Consider the following 19,754-nt stretch of genomic DNA (forward strand, 5'->3'; position numbering starts at 1 on the left):
AGTTACATAGTGCCGCTTTAATACACTTAATTATAATTAAAGCAATTAAAGAAAATATATATCTGAAAGATATATAAGAAGGTTATGCATACTTACTGTACTTAAGCTTCTTATTTTGCCTGTAGCTCTCATCTCGGGGAGTTTTTTTTTCTGCTTGGTTGATTCACTTCTGAGAACCTCATACATACATAAAAGGAGCAGGCAGAAAGCTGAGCTTGCAGGAAAATATTGAGCTGTCAGAAATCCATAGAGGCTTAATGTGAATAAATTACTGCTCAGAGACTGCCCTTAACCCATTAAGACCTGAGGCCGCTTCTAAACATTTTCAAAATCCTAAAAAAAAAATCGGAAAAAATAATTTTAAAATAATTTTCACGATTTTTCAAAAATAGCAGATCTACAAGCTCGTAGCGCGGCACTCGGTGCCGCGCTATGAGCTTGTATATCTGCTATTTTTGAATAGCCTAAATAAATCTAAAAGTGACACAGATGCGTCCCAGGTATCAATGGGTTAAGAGGGTATAATTTAGTGAGCGGCAGGTAACATTTATAGGCGGGAATACGTGGTTTACTTTACATCGAAGATCTCAACACGATTGATGGACGATGTGTTTTGCTCTTGGTTAGGTTTTAGTCATTACTTATACACAAAGACAGTAAAAGTAAAACATTATTTACTCTATTCTTCTCCCTTGATAATTTTATTGGATAATTGAAAGTGTTCCATTTTTGGTGTTTCTCTGTAATAGATTGTTTCTATGTAAAGTAATATTTATATTTATATTATAATATTTAAATATTTTAACCATTGTAACCATTATATCCAGCTTACTGATTCATGATTCTTCTTTCCTGAAGGATAAAAAGCTTCAATGTCCTCATGTCCATTCTCTCCCCTCTTGTGTTTTTGTATCTAGGGTAAAACCACACCGACAGGTACTCAAAAGAAGGTGAAGAGGACGCTCCCCAATCCGCCATCTGAAGACGAGTCGACCACCACTGGGCAGACGGCGTACAGCACCGGCTCCGCCCGGCGGAGAATGTGCCGCAACTCGAACATGGCACGCGCCAAGATCCTACAAGACATCGACCGCGAGCTGGACCTGGTGGAGCGCGAGTCCTCCAAGCTCCGCAAGAAGCAGGCCGAGCTGGACGAAGAGGAGAAAGAGATTGACGCCAAGCTTCGATACCTGGAGATGGGCATCAACCGCAGAAAAGATGCTCTTCTGATGGAACGAGAGAAGAGAGAAAGGGCTTATTTGCAGAGCGTGGCAGAGGACAGAGACTACATGTCAGACAGCGAGGTCAGTAACATTCGGGAGACGAGCCACGTGGATGGTGAAGATGAGGAGATGGTGAGTCACGGTCTTGAACGACCCCGGACCGCACCGCAGTCGGAACTGGACGACTTTGTCCCACCTCAGACCAAGCATGACTATGGGAAATACTCCTACCAGTATCCTCAAAGCCAATACCAGCAGTCCCTCTACCAGACCCCCCAGTCCTACCAGTCCCAGTCTCTCTACTCGTCTGTCCCCTCCCTCACTGCTGCCCAGCAGCAGAGCTATCAGCAGATGCTTCTGCTGCAGCAGAAAGCAGCGAGGCAAGCGGCGCTCCTCTCAGAGTTAGAGGAAACCAAATATGAAATCATCAGCCGCCAGCCTGACCCCACATCGTCTGCCTTCCTCGGTGTCAAGTACGACAAATACGGCAACCACCTCGACCTCCGAGCTTTGGATTCGGTAAGCATTGCAAGCAGCCCCATGTCGGCTGTCTCCGATTCCTATTACACAGACGTGGAGCACCACACGCCCCGGAGTTACATGCTCCTAGAGGACGCCGCAGAACTGGCCAAGGGCTCCGCAGGCTTGTCGTCAGCTTATAGCCTCGCTGAGAGGGAGCTGGCCAAGGCGGAGAAGCTGCTGCGCCGAAGTGCTGCGGATCTGGGGTCGACCGACTACCTGGGGTCCACGTCCAGGCTTCACACCTACGGTAAGGAGGATGAAGACTCCATGGAGGAACCCTATGAACTGAAGCTCCTGAAGCAACAGCTGAAGCAGGAGTTCAGGAGGAGCACGGGTGGAACGGACGGCTTGGAGCAGCTCGGTCTGTCTCACCACTATTACACCCCAAGCTCTGGCGTCTCCAGCTACTCCCAGAGACACTACCCCAAGACAGAGAAGTACAGCATCAGTCGCCTCACTCTGGAGAAGCAGGCGGCAAAGAACCTCCCGGGATCCATGCTTTACCAAAAACACAAGACTCCTCTGATGGATCCAAAGATCTCCAAGTATTCCTCTATGACAGACGGCAGAGGTTTGGATACAGATTATGACTATCTGGGATCCACCGGTGGATCCCAAAGATCCAGCAGACTCATGCAGGATGAGATCACCTTTGGCCTGCGCAAGAACATTGCAGAGCAGCAAAAATACCTGGGCTCTACTTTGGGTGCCAACTTGGCCGGGTCCCTAAACCTGGGCCAGAGCTTGGGCCTGGACTCTGCCTATCCCAGTGGCAGCCGCTCCAGACCCTCGTCCAGGCCGACCTCCTGCTATGGCCTCGACTTGTCCCTAAAGAGAGACCCGTCTAGCTCTTCCCTGAGGCTCAAGGGGGACGGTGAAGCATCTGGGGACTACCAAACGCCCTCAGGTCGTGCCAAGCCCACCAGCCTGCCCATCGTACAAGGCGGACGTGGCCGCCTCCCCATTGTGGCACAGAACTCAGAGGAAGAGAGTCCGCTGAGTCCCGTGGGGCAGCCTATGGGCATGGCACGGGCATCGGCGGGTCCTTTACCGCCCATCTCGGCAGATTCAAGGGAACAGTTTGGCTCATGCTTGTCTCTGCAGGACTCGCAGCAGCAGCATCTCATGGAGGAACCGACCAGGGGTAGGGGCTATGCTCTGATGGATGACCTCCAGGGCACCATGGATGATAGTGAAGGTAAAAAGCAAGCTGGATGTTATACAGTTGAACTTCTGCTACTGAATGTTATATCTTTTAGACTGTCGGGATGTGGCTTTATTTCTATGCACTTGCTTCTAGTATTTGTGAAGAACTGTGTATCTGCATGAGTCTTTTTTTTTCTCTTTATCTCAATGATCAATATTTTCTCAATCAACACATTCGTTATCATTGTTGAATTGTTTGCATGCATGTCTTTGTCTACCTTGCTGTCATGCTTTGAGTTTGGTATTTTCTTTGTGTGTTTGTTTGAATACATATGCATGTGCTGTGTTTCTGTTTATAGTACAATGTCTTTGTTTTAGAGCTACGTTGTGTAGGATGTATTCCTCTGTGAATAGCAATTTCTCTCTCTTGCAGCAGCCTACATTTTATTTTAGACCATTCTTAGAGAGATATTTCCATAGTCCCTTAAATCCTGCTTGCTAAGCGTACAATGCTTGAGCAACAAGAGCAGAATAATCCCTATTCAAAACTATGGTTAGACCTTTGCAAGGACATTTAAATTTTTTCTTTTTTTAATTATTTTTCACAAAAAAGTGCCTCCCCACTACAAAAAAACATTTGTAACTTAACAGTAGCTTTTGATCTAAACTATGTTTTGCTCATCATAATAATGTATTAAGTTCAAATGTATACAGTATCATATTATATATTTGTATTATTGGAGAGTTGATCTCTGCTGTGGAGGCTATACACTATTGTATAAATCATTACTGTTAAAATGTACGAATGTAGTTTCATATTAAAATGTGCTGTGATTCCAAACAGAATATCGTGGAGGTAAGACATGATATCACAGGGACCTTGCATGTTTTGCATGTCCGTAGCTTGTTTAAATATGCATGTTATTTGGATGCAATATTATTACTGTAGGTGGAATAAATCTAAAATCTTAACTTGCATGCCTTTGTGTGAGTGTTTGCATGGATATATTGTCATATGTATGTAGCTTGTATGTTGCAACGGTTGCATTAATACCTTCTGTTTATGAATACTAATTTCTTATAAGACCACTAGGTATTAACTAGAATCAGAATCAGAATAATCTTTATTGTCACATCACAGGTTCACAGTTGTAAAACGGGGTGAAATTCGTTTTTGTGCAAGCTCCATCGTTTCGATTGTTTCCAGAGAAAGAAGAGAGAAGGGGGGGCAAAAAAAACATTTATGTACATGAGATGTTGAGATAAGGTGCATGGGCATAGCAGCTGGTATCTGTTCCTAGACATTAGTGCAAGAAGAGTATCAGTGCATTTACATGAAGATTAAGGTGCAGGAGTATCGGCAAGTGTCAAGTTCAACCATATAGTCCTCAAAAACTACTAATACCCTATTCACCTTTTACAAAAATCATCTGCTGTTTCATTCATGCACATGCATGTACAAAACGATCATATGAAAAGTGTTATGTTTAATCGTGTATGCACATTGCCAGTGCTCATTCTGCATATAATTTCAGTCTAAAATAAAATAAATAAGTGTTTATAATAAAGCATTTTTCAGAACAACTTGGAACTGGGAAGTTTCCAATTAACAGTGTAGTTAAAAATGGGTGCTAAAAATTCAGTTCTACATTCAGTTCACACGTTCCAAAGTCTTCTGAAGACAGTAATGGGTCTGATTCACTAAGCTGGTCGTAAATAACGTGTAAATAAAGTGACTAAACACGTGCGTAATTTCTCTAAGCAAAAACGGATGTGCAATTCACCAAACGCTGTGTAAATCTCTGATATGTGTGTATCGCTTGTGTTCCTCATTTTTGTCTGACAGTCACATGCGCCTTCACATGGAGAATCATTTGCATTGCTCCACGCCCCATTTAAGACCATAAAAGGCAACCAGGAACGTCCTATGTCAGAAGTAATGTCCTCAAAATGGACAGATCTACAAGCTTACAACGCGGCGTGACGCACTGCGTGACAACTTGTAGATCAGCGCAAGTGAACGTTAATAAAATAATAGCCAACTCTCACATGTAATGAGAATAAGAAGTTAGTTTACAAAGTTAAACCTCACGACCAAAGTCTAATAAAACTTGGAATGGATTTTATATAAGCCCTTTCTACTGAGCAATTGCTCATTCACCTTTACCGAGGTAAAAAGATGATTCTGGACTCTACCTATATCTGATCATTTTTATCAGAGCTTTATTGATTACTGAGGAGAATCTGTCTTTGGACGAACCCTCCAATGTCCGACTCCTAAATCGGAATTGGAAATGGAGTAATGGACACAGCTTTCATTCATACTGTATCCCCATCAAGGTAAGACTGTGTTCATGTGATGGGCAATATTATAAATGAATAGCGTGATATATGGAGTTGGCATGAAAGTCCAATAGGCTGTGGCCACACTTGCAAAAAAGGCAAACGCGCCTAATAATTCAACTCTAAATGCGTCAACTGAAAATAAATAATATAAGGCATTCTAAGGACATATACGCAAGCTTTGGTCCCATAAGTCATGCCTCCGAGCAGACGTGAGAAAGAGCGTGCCTGCGTCCAAAGTCCCTAAATGAATTAATTCATTCAAATTGATGAATCAGACACCTAACGTAGCAATTTTCGTAAATGCCGGTACGTTCAAAATATGGGCGTAAACTGCTTAGTGAACCCTGATGATATTTATTCTTATTGCTTGGAGAGAAAAAAAATCCCAGTTCTGATTTGTCTTGAATGTAACGTTACATGCCCGGTGTTGATAAACTAATACAGGTGTCAGTATTGTGCATTTAAACCCATTTGCCTTGATTCCAGGCCTAAGTGATTCCATGATGGCTTTGAACAGAGATGATCCAACCAATGGTAGAGTATTAGTACAATTTATTTAGCTAATTATCTAATTCATCTGCAGCCAGATGCACATTTCCACAAAATCATGACTAAATGTTGGGGAAAGTTTAAGGCATCCAGCAAACATTGACCACTTGCCTGTGCCATAATAGTTCACAGGATTTCTGAAATAGATTAGAAAAGAATAGCTACCTAACTGAATCAACACGATTCACTGAAAGAAATATTCCAGAGTAGATAGTAGATATTAAACAAAAAATAAAATTCTGAAACTACAGCCATCTACTTCGAAGAAACACACATACTGTACATTCACAATAGAGTTGTTTTTTGCATTGGATTTCCCAAAGGGGAATCTCAGATCGGGTCATATAAACAAACCACCCCGGCGGTTTTGTCAGGTATGTGACATTTATGACATTTGAGTTACATTTGATAACGTTTGTGTTTGGAGAAAAAATATACACTTTGGATAAGTTAGTACTTTTTTACCGTCAGTTGATGCTTCATATCCATCCATATTCTGAGTAAAATTGCCCGGGTGCTTTGTTGTAACATATTATATGACGTGATCTTAGATTCCCCTATGGAAAATCCAATGCAAAAACAATGCTGTGACCCAGGCGGATAGCGCCCACTAGCGATGTCAGACTTCGGCGCTCTATTGACCTGAGTTTAGGGCAGTGGTTCCCAAACAGTGTTCTGAGGCACACTGGTGTGCCATGAGCCAAGTCCAGGTGTGCCTTGGGATTTTGAGAAAGCCACACATTATTGTAATTTTTCATATTTACTATATCAGTACTTAGTGCACACTCATTTCCCAATACAGAGGCACCCTAAAATATTAATTTTAACCACTTTCAACTTGTCGTCCCTATTTTGGGAAATAGCGGAAATTCATTTATTTCTTTTTTGGATTTGTATTATTTTGGGATTCCCAGACACTTTTTTAAATTGCAAAAATAGCTGATATTTCTAACGGCTATTTTCACCATAAATACAGGTGTGCCTTGACATTTTGACTTACTGTACTGTAGGCATTGGTGTTGTACAAACAAGTTTGAAAACCACTGGTTATTCATAACTCAAGCTTTTTCATCCAAATACCCACCATTTTGTTCTCCCTCTCCAGCTTGTTATTTGAAATTTATTTCGATGCCTTTTTTCTCTCTCTGCTTAACAGCCTATCCATTTCCCCATTCAACAGATATTCATCTAAAAGACAAATTAACCTCAATCGACCTTTATTAAAGTGTTTTTCTGGCCTCTGCCTTTTCTATAACATGTCCCTCTATTCTATAATTAATCTATAATTAATCCTGACCTCTCACTTTCCAGCATGCATCCCCCAGCATCAGTGAATAGACCATCTGTGTTTTCATATTATATCAAAGGGCAGATTGTCATTTTGAAGTGATGCTTATTTTCATACCTGAAAGCGTATCACCTGAGGCGAGAAGAGACGGACTGGTTTGACCAACCTAGAGATGAACGGACAGAGAATGGACTGGAGAGGAGACAGGTGACACAGGGCACACAGGCACATGCACGCGCACACCAGTGGTGAAAACTAATTACATTTACTTAAAGGTAGGGTAAGTGCTTTACTTTGGTTAAAATAAGTGTTAAATAGCTCTATATTCTGATAATAGGCCTACTCATTGCTATAGAGTGTTTCGATTGTTGTAAATGTGCTTTATAAATAAAGTTTGATTTGATTTGATTTGATTTTTTCAGTAAAAGGAGTCTCCCATGTCTCTCCAGCTCTTTAAGTGCTCTCTCCTGATTGGCTTAAATGTTGTCACCTATCTGAAAATGTACTATATTCTGTTTGCTAAAGAGGAGAGACCACTGTGACTGAATAAACGCTCTGTAGCAATGATTACTATCAGAATATAGTACTTTAACCTTTTTAACACAAAAGAAATACCAAAAAATATCACTTACCCTACCTTTAAGTACTCTACTTAAGTACAATTTTGAGGTTTTTGTACTTTACTTGAGTATTTCCAATTTCCAATACCTTTACTTCTACTCCACTACATCTCAGAGGCAAATATTGTACTTTTACTCCACTACAATTGTTTGAAAACTTTAGTTACTAGTTACTTTTCAGATATAAATTATTATATATATTATGAAATATACATTAACAACGCAATGCGTTGTGAGCTTGTAGATCTGCTATTTTCAAACATTTTAGTACTTTTACTTTTGGTACTTTTAGTACATTTTGATGCCAATACTTTTGTACTTTTACTCAAGCAAATTTTGAATTCTGGACTAGAGTATTTCTATATTGCAGTATTGGTACTTTTACTTAAGTAAAGAATTTGAGTACTTTTTCCACCACTGGTGCACACACACACACACACACACACACACACACACACACACACACACACACACACACACACACACACACACACACACACACACACACACACACACACACACACACACACACAGTTACTATAATTAATAAGATACTTGTTACTTATTACTCTAATAAATGTTGCATTACTTACTGTATTACTTGGTATCAATAGTAAGTAGTTACATTACTACATGTAACATAGTTACATTACATTACTGTACTGTACTAACTAATAAGTGGTATTACGTTATAATATTGTGTGAGTGCAGATGCTTAAAAAGAACAGTGTACAAGCTAACAATGCCTTACATCGCAACATGTTGATCGCTTGTAGATCTGTTCTTTTTCACATGTGACAACCTACTATGGAGCATAAAGCATAGGCTCAATATAGTCTTATCGCTGTCCAAAACAAATCACATTCATTGTAACTTAGTAACTGAAAGTTACTTGGATTGATAACTGTACAATTATTACTGTTTTGACAATTGTAATAAGTTAATAAAAATTGTAATAATACAGTAATATATTCATTATAGGAACTAGTTGTTGCCACACACACACACACACACACACACACACACACACACACACACACACACAGAGCTGTGTTTGTGTGTGATTTGAAAAGTGATCAAAAACTCTAAATGCAACAGGCATACTGTACCGTCACAAGCACCTGTATGTCATGCTAATAAAGCACACGCTTCACAGAACATTTATGTCCATCTTCTGTCAGGCTGTCCATTCTTCAAAGGTACTGTACGTTGATGACACCTCTTTGTTGTGTGTGTGTGTGTGTGTGTGTGTGTGTGTGTGTGTGTGTGTGTGTGTGTGTGTGTGTGTGTGTGTGTGTAGGGCACAGGTCCATACTACCCATTCCCTCACCTCAGAGTAAACCTGCAAAGGGATCCCAAAGACCGCAGTGTTTCAGGTAAAGGTGGACCACAATATAACCATGTTACATTCAGTAGCAGCGTTTGCCAGGTCTGCTTATTATAAGCGACTTTGTTTTTATGTAAAGCTTGTAATTATTGGTAGTTGTGGGTTGCGTTATTTTTTGGGCTCGTTTCTAAAGCGTTTCTACATGTTTTGATTGTTTAAACCAGTGGTTCTCAAACATTTTCTTGTCAAGAACCCCCAAATTAATGTGTATTTTGTCCACGGACCTCCATCTGAAATTATAATTTGTGCCAGGGACCCGCGTACCAGATTTGTGTTGTTAAAATGTTTCAAAAACATTCCACATTTTGCATTTCTTTTCCCTCAAGATAAAAAACAATAGCAGATCAGATCTTTCAAATATGCGACGCTCACAACGCGTCGCATTGTGAGCTATAGGTATATATATATATATATATATATATATAAGTGCTCATTTGGCCTATAGTCACTTCTTTTGGGCTTGTTTTCATAGACCTGATTGTTTAGTTATTTCTCTCACAAAATCTGGCAACACTGTTCAGTAGTGGTACACAGAGTAGCAGCAAATACACTGTAGCTAACAGGACAGAATGCCTCACTATGGATGATGTTGTATGCTCACACTGCATAGATTTTTATAATTTGACCTGGTTGCTTACAGACTGGATCGGATGTGGCCCTTACGGGTAGGGGTAGCATACAGTTGTGGCAAACAAAGCCATTTCCAGGCTACTGCGTTTATATGCTCGTAAAACAGAATGAGCGCGGTAAATGAAGTGCATACAGTACCCATCATGAGCTCTGATGAGGCTGATGTCAGTCTGGCACAGATATCAAATAAATAGACCATACTCTCTGCATGGTCTAGCTAGAGCATGAAGCTAAGCACGAAGCTAAATGTGATAATTGGGCGTGTCCGAGGTTATGAGTGACAGTTGTCACTCATTATCGTTTGTGTCTGCGTGTTGTACAAACGCACTGTATGGACAGGAGCACGTTGTGATATATATATTTTTTAAATAGCAGCTGTAGATGGGGAAAGGAATCAATATTAAGCGTGCTATTTATCGGCTAAAATTAATAGATAGATACAGTATAATGCCCAAAATTGCCAAATGACCTGAACGAGCCATCTGTACTTCTCCCCCCGCTCCCACTCCGCTGCTGTCTGGGGAATCTCTCCATGACCAGCGGGAGCCTGCGCTCACTCAACAGAGCCAGCACACTAGCACAATAGCAATTCATCATCATCTTTATTGTCTTAATAAGTAAGCTTTAACCGACTGCTTCACAAGAACAATGTTGGTGTAACTAAGAGATTCTTGAGGGAATTTTAATTTTATTTACACAGAAGCACAAGTAAAAAAACAAAACATTGTGGTCCAATATTTCCGGGTTTTTATATATATATATATATATATATATATATATATATATATATGCCCAGAGGTCAGAGGTCGTAGCTTAAAATGTGTGCATATCTCAATGCATTTTAAATGAATGTCTTTGTTTCTCTGGGACCAGGAAATGGATTAGGTATCCGAGTAGTCGGAGGGAAGGAGGTCCCGGGGAGTAACGGAGACATTGGAGCGTATGTGGCGAAGGTTTTACCCGGCGGTGCCGCGGAACAAACTGGAAAGATTTTAGAGGGTAAGTCTGTTTTAAAAAAATGATACGAAAAAACCCTGTGTAAATATATGAGATATGTGTGTATAATACTCCTTTTTTAAGGCAGCCATATTGATATGAAATAGTGGGGTAAACGCACGTTTTTTTTTTATTAACCACGTAGTCGTAAACCCTATCTACTTAGTTCACTGAGGTCCCCCAGGGGTCTATTCTAGGCCCCCTCCTTTTTCTCCTCTACACCAAGCCTTTTCAAAGAATACGTGTTGCGAGCTTGCTTTCACCTCTATTTAACCAGGTGTAGTCCCACTGAGATTCATAATTGCTTTTATGAGGGAGTCCTAGCCAAGATGGCAGCAGAAAAAGTTCCTCATAAAAGAAACAGCAACATAAAACAACAACATAAAAGTTCCTTTAAATAGAAACCCAAAAAACATCAGTCAGTTTTACCTAAGCAATGCCATCTCTTCTTTTTTTTTTTATGTATAAAATGAATAAAGGTTTATCTTATCTTTATAGCCTGACTGGATATATCGGATTGGCCGATATATAGTACATAATACATATACTACATTTTAGTAGTATATGTGTCACATCATCACATCACAACAAATAATTTTGAAACCTTTGTGATTATTTTTATATTTTTGAAAATGTTTGCCTATAATAACATGCCCCAAAATAGGTACACCGGGGTGAAAGTGGTTCATTTTGAGAGTCTAAAAATGGATATGCTTGTTATTGTGCATGTTGGTGTGTATGGCCACATTTCGTCTGTCCTCTCTCCATTCTCCTCTGTCCCGCCTCCACAGTTCATTATTATCTCTCCCTCCCTCTATCCATCCATCCATCCCTCCATCCCTCTCTCTAGTCTATGCCATGGCTCCTCATCCTTCCTTCTGATTTACTGTGTCTTGTAAACATGCTGTCTGCAGGCTACAAAGTCACTTCAAATATCGTACTTATTAGACAAGCAAGAGAACATTCTGCAGCCGCTGAACCAGAATGGGAACATTCTGGTCTTTACACAGATGATTCCCAATATCTAATCCCCACTTGTATTTACAAATCTTAATTTCATTTCCATCCCTACAGTTATGCACAGAGCCTATGAGTATCCTAGTCTCACCATGGACATACAAAACAATGGAATCCAAGAAGTACTTGACAGATTCATAAGATATTACATGTTTATGGGTAGGACCACAACTATATGACACCCCTGGTTTGGGAATAATTTTTGGGATCACAGACCATCCAGTGATTCTCTCTAGACTGGATCAGAAAACCTCAGTCTAACTGAACCCAACCCTCTACTGAACCTGGAAGACATTTACAGCTACAGCACATGTTGTAGGCCTTGTAGTAGAGAAACAAACAAACGTTGATGTCTGGGACATTCCAGCAGTGAAGATGTGTCTGTTCTGTGGTTCTGTTCCTTGAGACATTGATTTGGACGTCCTGTCGGGACCGAACAGAAGGCCTGTAATGTGCTGTGGCACAGCCAACAGGATGATAGCGGAACACGATGTCTCACAGTGGTGTGAACAGTGTCAAACATAGCGGGGAGTGACAATACAAGCCTGCATGTACGTACGTGCATGCGCGTTCATCTTTGTTTTGATCAAGGTTTTTTTTTAAAAGTCTGAACGGTGTGAATCAGATTTGAACCACATTCCTTTGTGGTTTGAAATGTGATTAAAACCAGATTTTTTACTTTGCTGTACAATTCTGTCGCTCACGGTTAAATAGCACATCCGCAGGCTTACAACGCCTTGTGCTGTGACGGGTTGTGAGCTTGTAGATCTGGCTATTTTCGGCAAGTATAAATTAAGCATTGCTCGCGCCTACAGTATGGCATTACGTCGTTACCACAGCAATCAAGGCAGATATAGGCCGAGGATGTCTGATTCTGAGTCTGATTGTGTTGCATATTAAACTTTTTTGTTTGACAGCATCATCAGTCTACAGTGTGTTGGATTCATGTTAATGTGTATTTTCAGGCATTTAACCACTTAAACTGTCAATACTTCTGAAAACCTGACCTTTCACTCTTTACTTGGTCTGCTCTCTTTTCCCTCTACGCCAACAATAGCAGATCTACAAGCTCACAACGCCTCACGTTGAGAGGCGTTGTGAGCTTGTAGATCTGCTATTTTTAGCTAAAGTTCCCCTCAGAATAGGGATGCTAGGGTTCAAGTGGTTAATGTATAAAGAATAAATATCCTGTCACACAAAGATTTGGTGGCACCCCTGTAGTAACTCTGGGGACCCGCTAGGGGTCCCGCGGACCCCCTTGTTGAAGACCCCTGATTCAGCACAATGTTGCTCACACACACACACAGCAGCGCAAGACTTACGAGTGCGACGCAAATCATGGAACCCGCTGAAGAGCTGTTTGAACCTGTGTAAGTCCTGCCAGATGGCAGGGTGCGTGGCGTGCTGTGCAGTGGGCCGTTTGCCGTTTGCCGTTTGCCGTGCCGTGCGTGTGTGTGGACTCGTTTGAACCTTGACGTCCCGGGTTCACTTGAGGTTAATAAGGATCAGTTCCTCCCCAGCTCTCAGACAGACAACGTTTTCATAGCTGGGAGTAGGTTGGGGGGGGGGGGGGGGGGTATAGCTACTGATTGCACTTCTAACGCCTCACACTTTAATGATAATTGCAGATAAAAGGCAGTGTGACACTTTGGCTAGCTCAGTGGATTATTAGCCTAATGCTGCTGCCACTATATTGAGGCTAAATGCTAAATGTCTGGCCAGATATGTCACATCATTATCATTCAAACACACCATGCTGCAATAATGTTTTTCCCTGTGTTAGAATACTGATAACTGTGTGTGTGTGTGTGTACTGAAATCTGATTACAAGAAATCTTATGCATTAGACATATGCTACAGTACCTGGTCACACATTTTGCTCAGAATAGGTCTGATCATTAAAGCTACAATCTGGACGTTTTATGTCCTCTCCAGACGGAGAGGTAACTGCAACGATGTCCAAACCACAATACAGATGATAACACTATAAGTGTCCAATCTGTTGCACCGCCTGCTGCGTCAAATACCTTTATCGACATTGTAAACCAGTAGGTGTCCTACCCGATACAGGGAGACCACTTCCAATCGCTGCAGATGTTCTAGTTATATTGTATTAATATACTCTACCATACAGATTGGTTAAAATAGCGTTTGATTCATTCAAATAAGTCCCGGATTGTAGCTTTAGGTGTGATGTACAGAACTTTGGAATGAATTCATCAGGCTATATTTTGTTTGAGGTTTAATAATTTTCCTGCTGTGGACTGCGTGTTTGTTTGTGTGCGTGCTCCTGTGTTAATGTGTATTTGTACACATGTGTGTGTGTGTGTGTGTGTGTGAGTGTGTGTGTAATTGTTAACATGTGCATGTGTTATTGTACGATGTGTGCGTGTAGGAATGCAAGTCCTGGAGTGGAACGGCGTCCCTCTGTCGGGGAAGACGTATGAAGACGTGCAGGGGCTTGTGGGACAGCAGTGTGGCGAGGCAGAGCTCTGCGTCAGGCTGTAAGTTCATCCTTTCGTTCTTGCACCCAATCTTATAATCTTATAAAAATAATAATAATAATAATACATACATACAATTTATATAGCGCTTTTTTGAGTAAAGTCGCTTTACAGAACCGAAAACAAAATAAAAACAACTTTATTAGGAAAAAACTAGATTAAAAAGTTAAAAACTATAGAAATAAAAGTAAAAAGGCCTACTTTATTTCCACAGAAATTAGGATATAACTAATGAAACGATGACAACATTACTCATGTAAAAATAAAACAAAAGCAGCAAACATACAAATTAACAAACAACACATAGGATAAACATGATCTAAAAACACACACACTCAAACAGCCAAAATTTATTAAAAAGTAATTGATTATTGATTGTACTAATGTATAACAATAAGATGAATGGAAATACTTTTTCTGCCTAGTTGATGATACAATATGTTTTTGTTTGATACGTATCAGTATTGCTTGCAATTCATGCATTTCAACATAAACAAGTATGTTTATGTATTCACAGCAATGAGTAATTAATAAAAAAATACTGTGTACCTCTCTCTGTCTGTCTCTCTCTCTCTCTCCCATTTGCCTCTCTCAACCCCCCTCATCCGTCTCTCTTTCCCCACCTTTATCTTCTTTCACCTGCTGTCATCGTTCTCCTCCGTCTTTCACTTTTCAGTCTTTTCTCTCTCTCTCTCTCTACACTTGCATCCTGTCTGCCTTATGTAATACTGCCTTTCATGAATGTCACGATCAAGCTGGGATTTAACCTTAAACCGAATGTTAATGGATCCAGGAACACCTGCTGATAAGCATCATGACCTTCCATTTGAAATAGCTCTTAGTGTACTGGAGGTGTGATTCGTAGTCATTTCAGGATGTCTGTCACCTCGCTTGCCTTCTCCTTTCTCTTCCGTTTCAGTTTTCCTTCAGTTTTTTCCTTGAACTTTAAATAATGTATGACTTCCTAACTCTCTCTCTCTCTCTCTCTCTCTCTCTCTCTCTCTCTCTCTCTCTCTCTCTCTCTCTCTCTCTCTCTCTCTCTCATAGTGATCTAAATATGTTGGCTGACTCAGAGAGTTCCCAGCAGCTGGATTTCCATGAGCCCGCTAAAGGTGATTTTCTCTCTCTCTCTTTGATCATCACCTCCGTCGAGCTGAGGTGATGGTCACCTCAGGTCACCTCAGCCTGCAGTGCAAAACACTGCAGACTACTGATCGGTACGAGATTATCATTTTGTCAACAACAGACCCCCCTATTCTGCATGGAAGCTCCCGAATACTATCAACAAACTTTTAATCTACTACAGTTCAGGCCGCGTAGCAGCCCCTCACTCCTACGTCGCATGTTTTTCTATCATTTAAAAAAATATGTAGCAAAATGTTGCTCATTTTAAATTGTTTTATGTTGAAATATATGTAAATATTCTTTAGGAAATTATTTAAAAAAAAAAGATGATTACTTACGATCCATTAAAATGGGTCTGTGACCCAAGAATGGGTCCTGACCCAGTGTTTGGGAAACGTTGCTTAAAGAAAGTGGTTAAGAAAATGCATTGCATTACATTAAACCCTGTGTTCATATCATTTGCATCAGTGTTGATTTCGTCGACTAAAACTATGGCGAAAAATATTCGTCAACTACCTTTTTTCAGGGACGAAAAATAAATAAAAACGAAATAAAAACTATGCTATGATGACTAAGACTGACTAAATATATTGACAATTTCGTCAACAAATAAAAACTAGAATAAAATGTTTGGGAGTTAGTGGAGAAGAGATCCAGTAGAACTAAAAGACATTTTATGTTTGGTTGTGCTCGGGTGTCGCGTTCTGAAAATAGAACGCGACAGAATAGATCGGCTATTTTCAGCATGCAACCAAGTGTAAAATCAGCCATTACAACGCCATCAAGGCACCGCCAACATACATTTTAATCAGCTAAATCAACTGTAGATTTAGTCGACTATAATCTTATGATATTTAGTCGACTAAAACTATAGACAAAAACTAAAACATTTCAGATTACTAAAAAATATGACTAAAACTAAATTTAATTTTATTCAAAATACTTTTATTTTTTTTGCTGTCAAAATCAATCAACGAATGATGTGCATGCGTCTCCCAGGTGACAGGCCTCCCAGGTCTCCAGGTGTGGATCCCCAGCAGCTGGCAGCCGAGCTGCAGAAGGTGTCCCAGCAGCAGGCTCCCCAGCAGCCCTCCACCACCACCTCCACCTCCTCGGCTCCACCCGCCACCTCCGCCTCCGCGGCCTCCAGCCCCGCTCAGCCAAGCTCACCGTCCATCAGCAAGAAGCGCCACGGCGGCAAGGTGAGGGAGTCTGTGTGGTTGGCAGTGGTGTAAAGTAACTAAGTGCGTGTACTCAAGTATTGTACGTAAAGGGATATTTCACTTTCAAAAAATGTTTTGGTCATGTTATCGTCTCTACTCAGGCTTTTGTGAGCCCCCCAGACAGTTTTTAAGTTGCTTTATTCAGTATTTAGATATTTGATATACATTTTATCAGACACGCTATAAAAACCCATTATAACTTTACATTTTATTTTATTTTCCAAAAAAGATATAAAAAATAAATTGAAAAATAAAAAAATAAAAACACGTATTAGAAGGACAATATCAGTCACCAGAACCAAGGACGGGTGTTTCCGATTAATCTATCATGGTTAAAATGGAGTTTGAAGTTACAGTGGGTTTGTAAAATGAATATCAAATATCTAAATACTGAATCAAGCAACTTAAAAACTGTCCGGGGTGCTCCCAAAAGTCTGAGTAGATGATAAAATGACCCAATTTTTGGGGGAAAGTGAAATATCCCTTTAAGTACATACATTAACCACTTCAGCCCTATATGCATTTCGGCCATTTGAAAATAGCCGACAAGCTCACAATGCAGTAACAGGGGTCTCCCTGTCTCTCCAGCTCTTTGATAAACAGAAAATAATTGTTTAGGTACTGTAGGTACAAGTGTCATAATCAATGTGGGCAAGTCAAATACCTGGCGTTCTGGACAACCATGACCTGACTGAGGGGTCCAGCCAATCAGGAGAGAATACCCATTTATTAGCTTCATTTTTATAATGTTCCAGTTCCAATTTTGTTCTGCTCATTTCTATGTGTCATCACTTCCAATTTCACTTGTTTATTCTGTATCCTGTCTGAGTTCTCTATCTTGATTAGATAAAATTGGTATCCTTTAATAAAGAGCTGGAGAGACATGGAGACTCCTGTTACTGAACAAACACTCTATATCAATGAGTACCATCAGAATATTGAGCTATAACACTTATTTTAACCAAAGGAAATCACTTTAATACCCTTTTAATATGACATCAAAATTGTTTAACCACTTTACACCTATATACACACCTATATACTATTAGATGAATAGCCGCTCGTAGATGTGTTTTGATATTCAATTTTGGAATTTGGGCACAAATGCATACTATTTTGGGGTCCTTGACATGAAAAAGTTTGAGAACCACATGGGGTTAACCACATTAAGCCATGGCATAAGTATTTTGGGCTGTCATTATAGGCAAAAAGTTTACAAAATATAAAAACTAGGGGTTGAACGGGAGTGGTAGGATGGAGGTGTTACATTCTCTTGGCGGGCTCCTCACTGGCACACTCAGAAATACAGTAAGTAAAACAACTAAAGATATATTAGATATATTAGTGTGTTTACTGGAGACAAGCCATGGCAAAAAAACAAAAAAACAATCTTTCATCAGGTGATAACTACTGGACCATGGAGCATAGTAATATCTTGGAATTTAAATGACATAAAGAATGGATTTTCAAGCTCTTATCTTAAGACAGGAGCTCATGATGAATGTGTATATGTGTGTTGGAATCACAATGTCATTATGCCAGCAGGAAATGAAATAAAGAACGTGTTGATTTAAAAAGAAAATAGCGAATATATTATATATATTTGCTAGTATAAAGTAGGGCCTTTATGTTTGAAAAAACATGCGATATTACATTTAGAGCGATACATGGTTTCTGCTCGACAGCGATGATATATAAGTATGTTCATCTCTTGTCTTCCAGACAGCAGAGGTGGTCAAGACCCAGTCCCACCCTGTCTCTGGAGAGATACAGGTACATCTTTTATTGGAAAGCACTTTGGGTCCATTGCTGTTGTTTTTCAACGTGCTATATGAATAAACATGACTTGACTTCATAACAGTGTTTCACCAAAATTATGTACAGTGTATTTACATTTATTCTGTTTTGAAGTGTCTGGATTGCCATGACATTCAACCATGGTTGTAGAACATCATTCTTACGATTACGATAGGATAGTCTGATATCTAGAACCTCCGAAACGGTTTTGTTTTCTTTTGTTTTCTTTTGTTTTCTTTTGTCCCCCTTTGATTCCAACATACTGTTCCGCTTCCGCTCGGCTTGTTGCAGCTTCAAATCCACTACGACAAACAGCTGGGCAACTTGATCGTCCACGTTCTCCAGGCCAGGAACCTCGCCCCACGGGACAACAATGGCTACTCCGACCCCTTTGTTAAAGTCTACCTTCTGCCAGGGAGAGGGTGAGTCAAGGGCAAACAAAGACATCCCAACACACACCGACACACAAACCCTAAACTGTTAAAAATCAATGAGTATTGGATATTATTATTATGAGTAAGAGGCTATGCCTACTCAAAATTGGAGGTGGGAGGCAGTTTGGATGGAGATGAATTATATTAAATATACTGTAAAATATACAAATCTTTAGTACTTAAGGATTCATAATGGTGTTTAACAGTTAATTTGTCTGAACAGTCTTGCACGTTTACAGGTAGCAACAGTTTTGTTTGAGAAACTACTGATTGAGAAACAATGATGATGAGGTCGACATGACCCCATGTTCACCAGTGAGATAGATTAGTGTTCATAGAACTGTCACTATCAGCTGGTATTGGGAGCCATAATTTTGAGTCTGTCCTGAGTAATACACTCATAGTGACATTCTCATTCAAGTCCAGATTCAACAGCAGCCATTTTGTAAAGCTCGAAGCCTCTAACCTAATTTCCATTCATTTTAAAAATCGATTCACAATTGATTTTGGCTTGCCATGACATGTTTGAGTGTACAGCACATCAACCACTCCTGGTATCAATTTCATCACACCTATTTTTAACCTGTTCACTGGGTGGGCCCTATGTTTTACAAATCTAAGACCAATGAGGTAATTTTACATCGCCTCCCTGTTAAGGGACTGATCAGCTCCTAATCAATATAAAACGACAAGCGGAACTAATAATGTAAATTATATGGGCTTAAGATTGTACTTGTGTCGACATCGCCGTTGTTGATGGGGGTTTCTAGGTTCTGGGGCATGGAAAATCAATAGGTCCCATATTTGGTTGTAATATGAGCCACACTTTTATTCTGGGGTTCCTTGCTCAGGGTGATTACGCTGTAAGTATAATATAATTGGCTCGCCCACCTTTCCTGAGCTATCTGTGGGGTCCCTGGAGAATTGCTGATGTATTTACAGGGGCC

General features: G+C 40.2%; 1 protein-coding gene across 1 annotated transcript in view; it reads left to right on the forward strand.

Annotated features, from left to right (window-relative positions):
• pcloa (piccolo presynaptic cytomatrix protein a) overlaps positions 1-19,754 on the forward strand; it is a gene marked incomplete at both ends in the record, with an annotated part of 82,862 nt that overhangs the window by 48,883 nt on the left and 14,225 nt on the right. Inside the window, 10 exons of the mRNA XM_080420802.1 lie at positions 918-2,943; positions 5,724-5,771; positions 7,199-7,281; positions 8,995-9,070; positions 10,585-10,710; positions 14,120-14,228; positions 15,276-15,340; positions 16,353-16,555; positions 18,299-18,349; positions 18,665-18,795. Coding sequence (XP_080276928.1) covers positions 918-2,943; positions 5,724-5,771; positions 7,199-7,281; positions 8,995-9,070; positions 10,585-10,710; positions 14,120-14,228; positions 15,276-15,340; positions 16,353-16,555; positions 18,299-18,349; positions 18,665-18,795 — 2,918 coding nt within the window. The remainder of the gene's footprint in view (positions 1-917; positions 2,944-5,723; positions 5,772-7,198; positions 7,282-8,994; positions 9,071-10,584; positions 10,711-14,119; positions 14,229-15,275; positions 15,341-16,352; positions 16,556-18,298; positions 18,350-18,664; positions 18,796-19,754) is intronic.

This window comes from Gymnoscopelus braueri (assembly GCF_963280865.1).
Source record: "Gymnoscopelus braueri genome assembly, chromosome: 23".
NCBI classification, from domain to species: Eukaryota; Metazoa; Chordata; class Actinopteri; order Myctophiformes; family Myctophidae; genus Gymnoscopelus; species Gymnoscopelus braueri.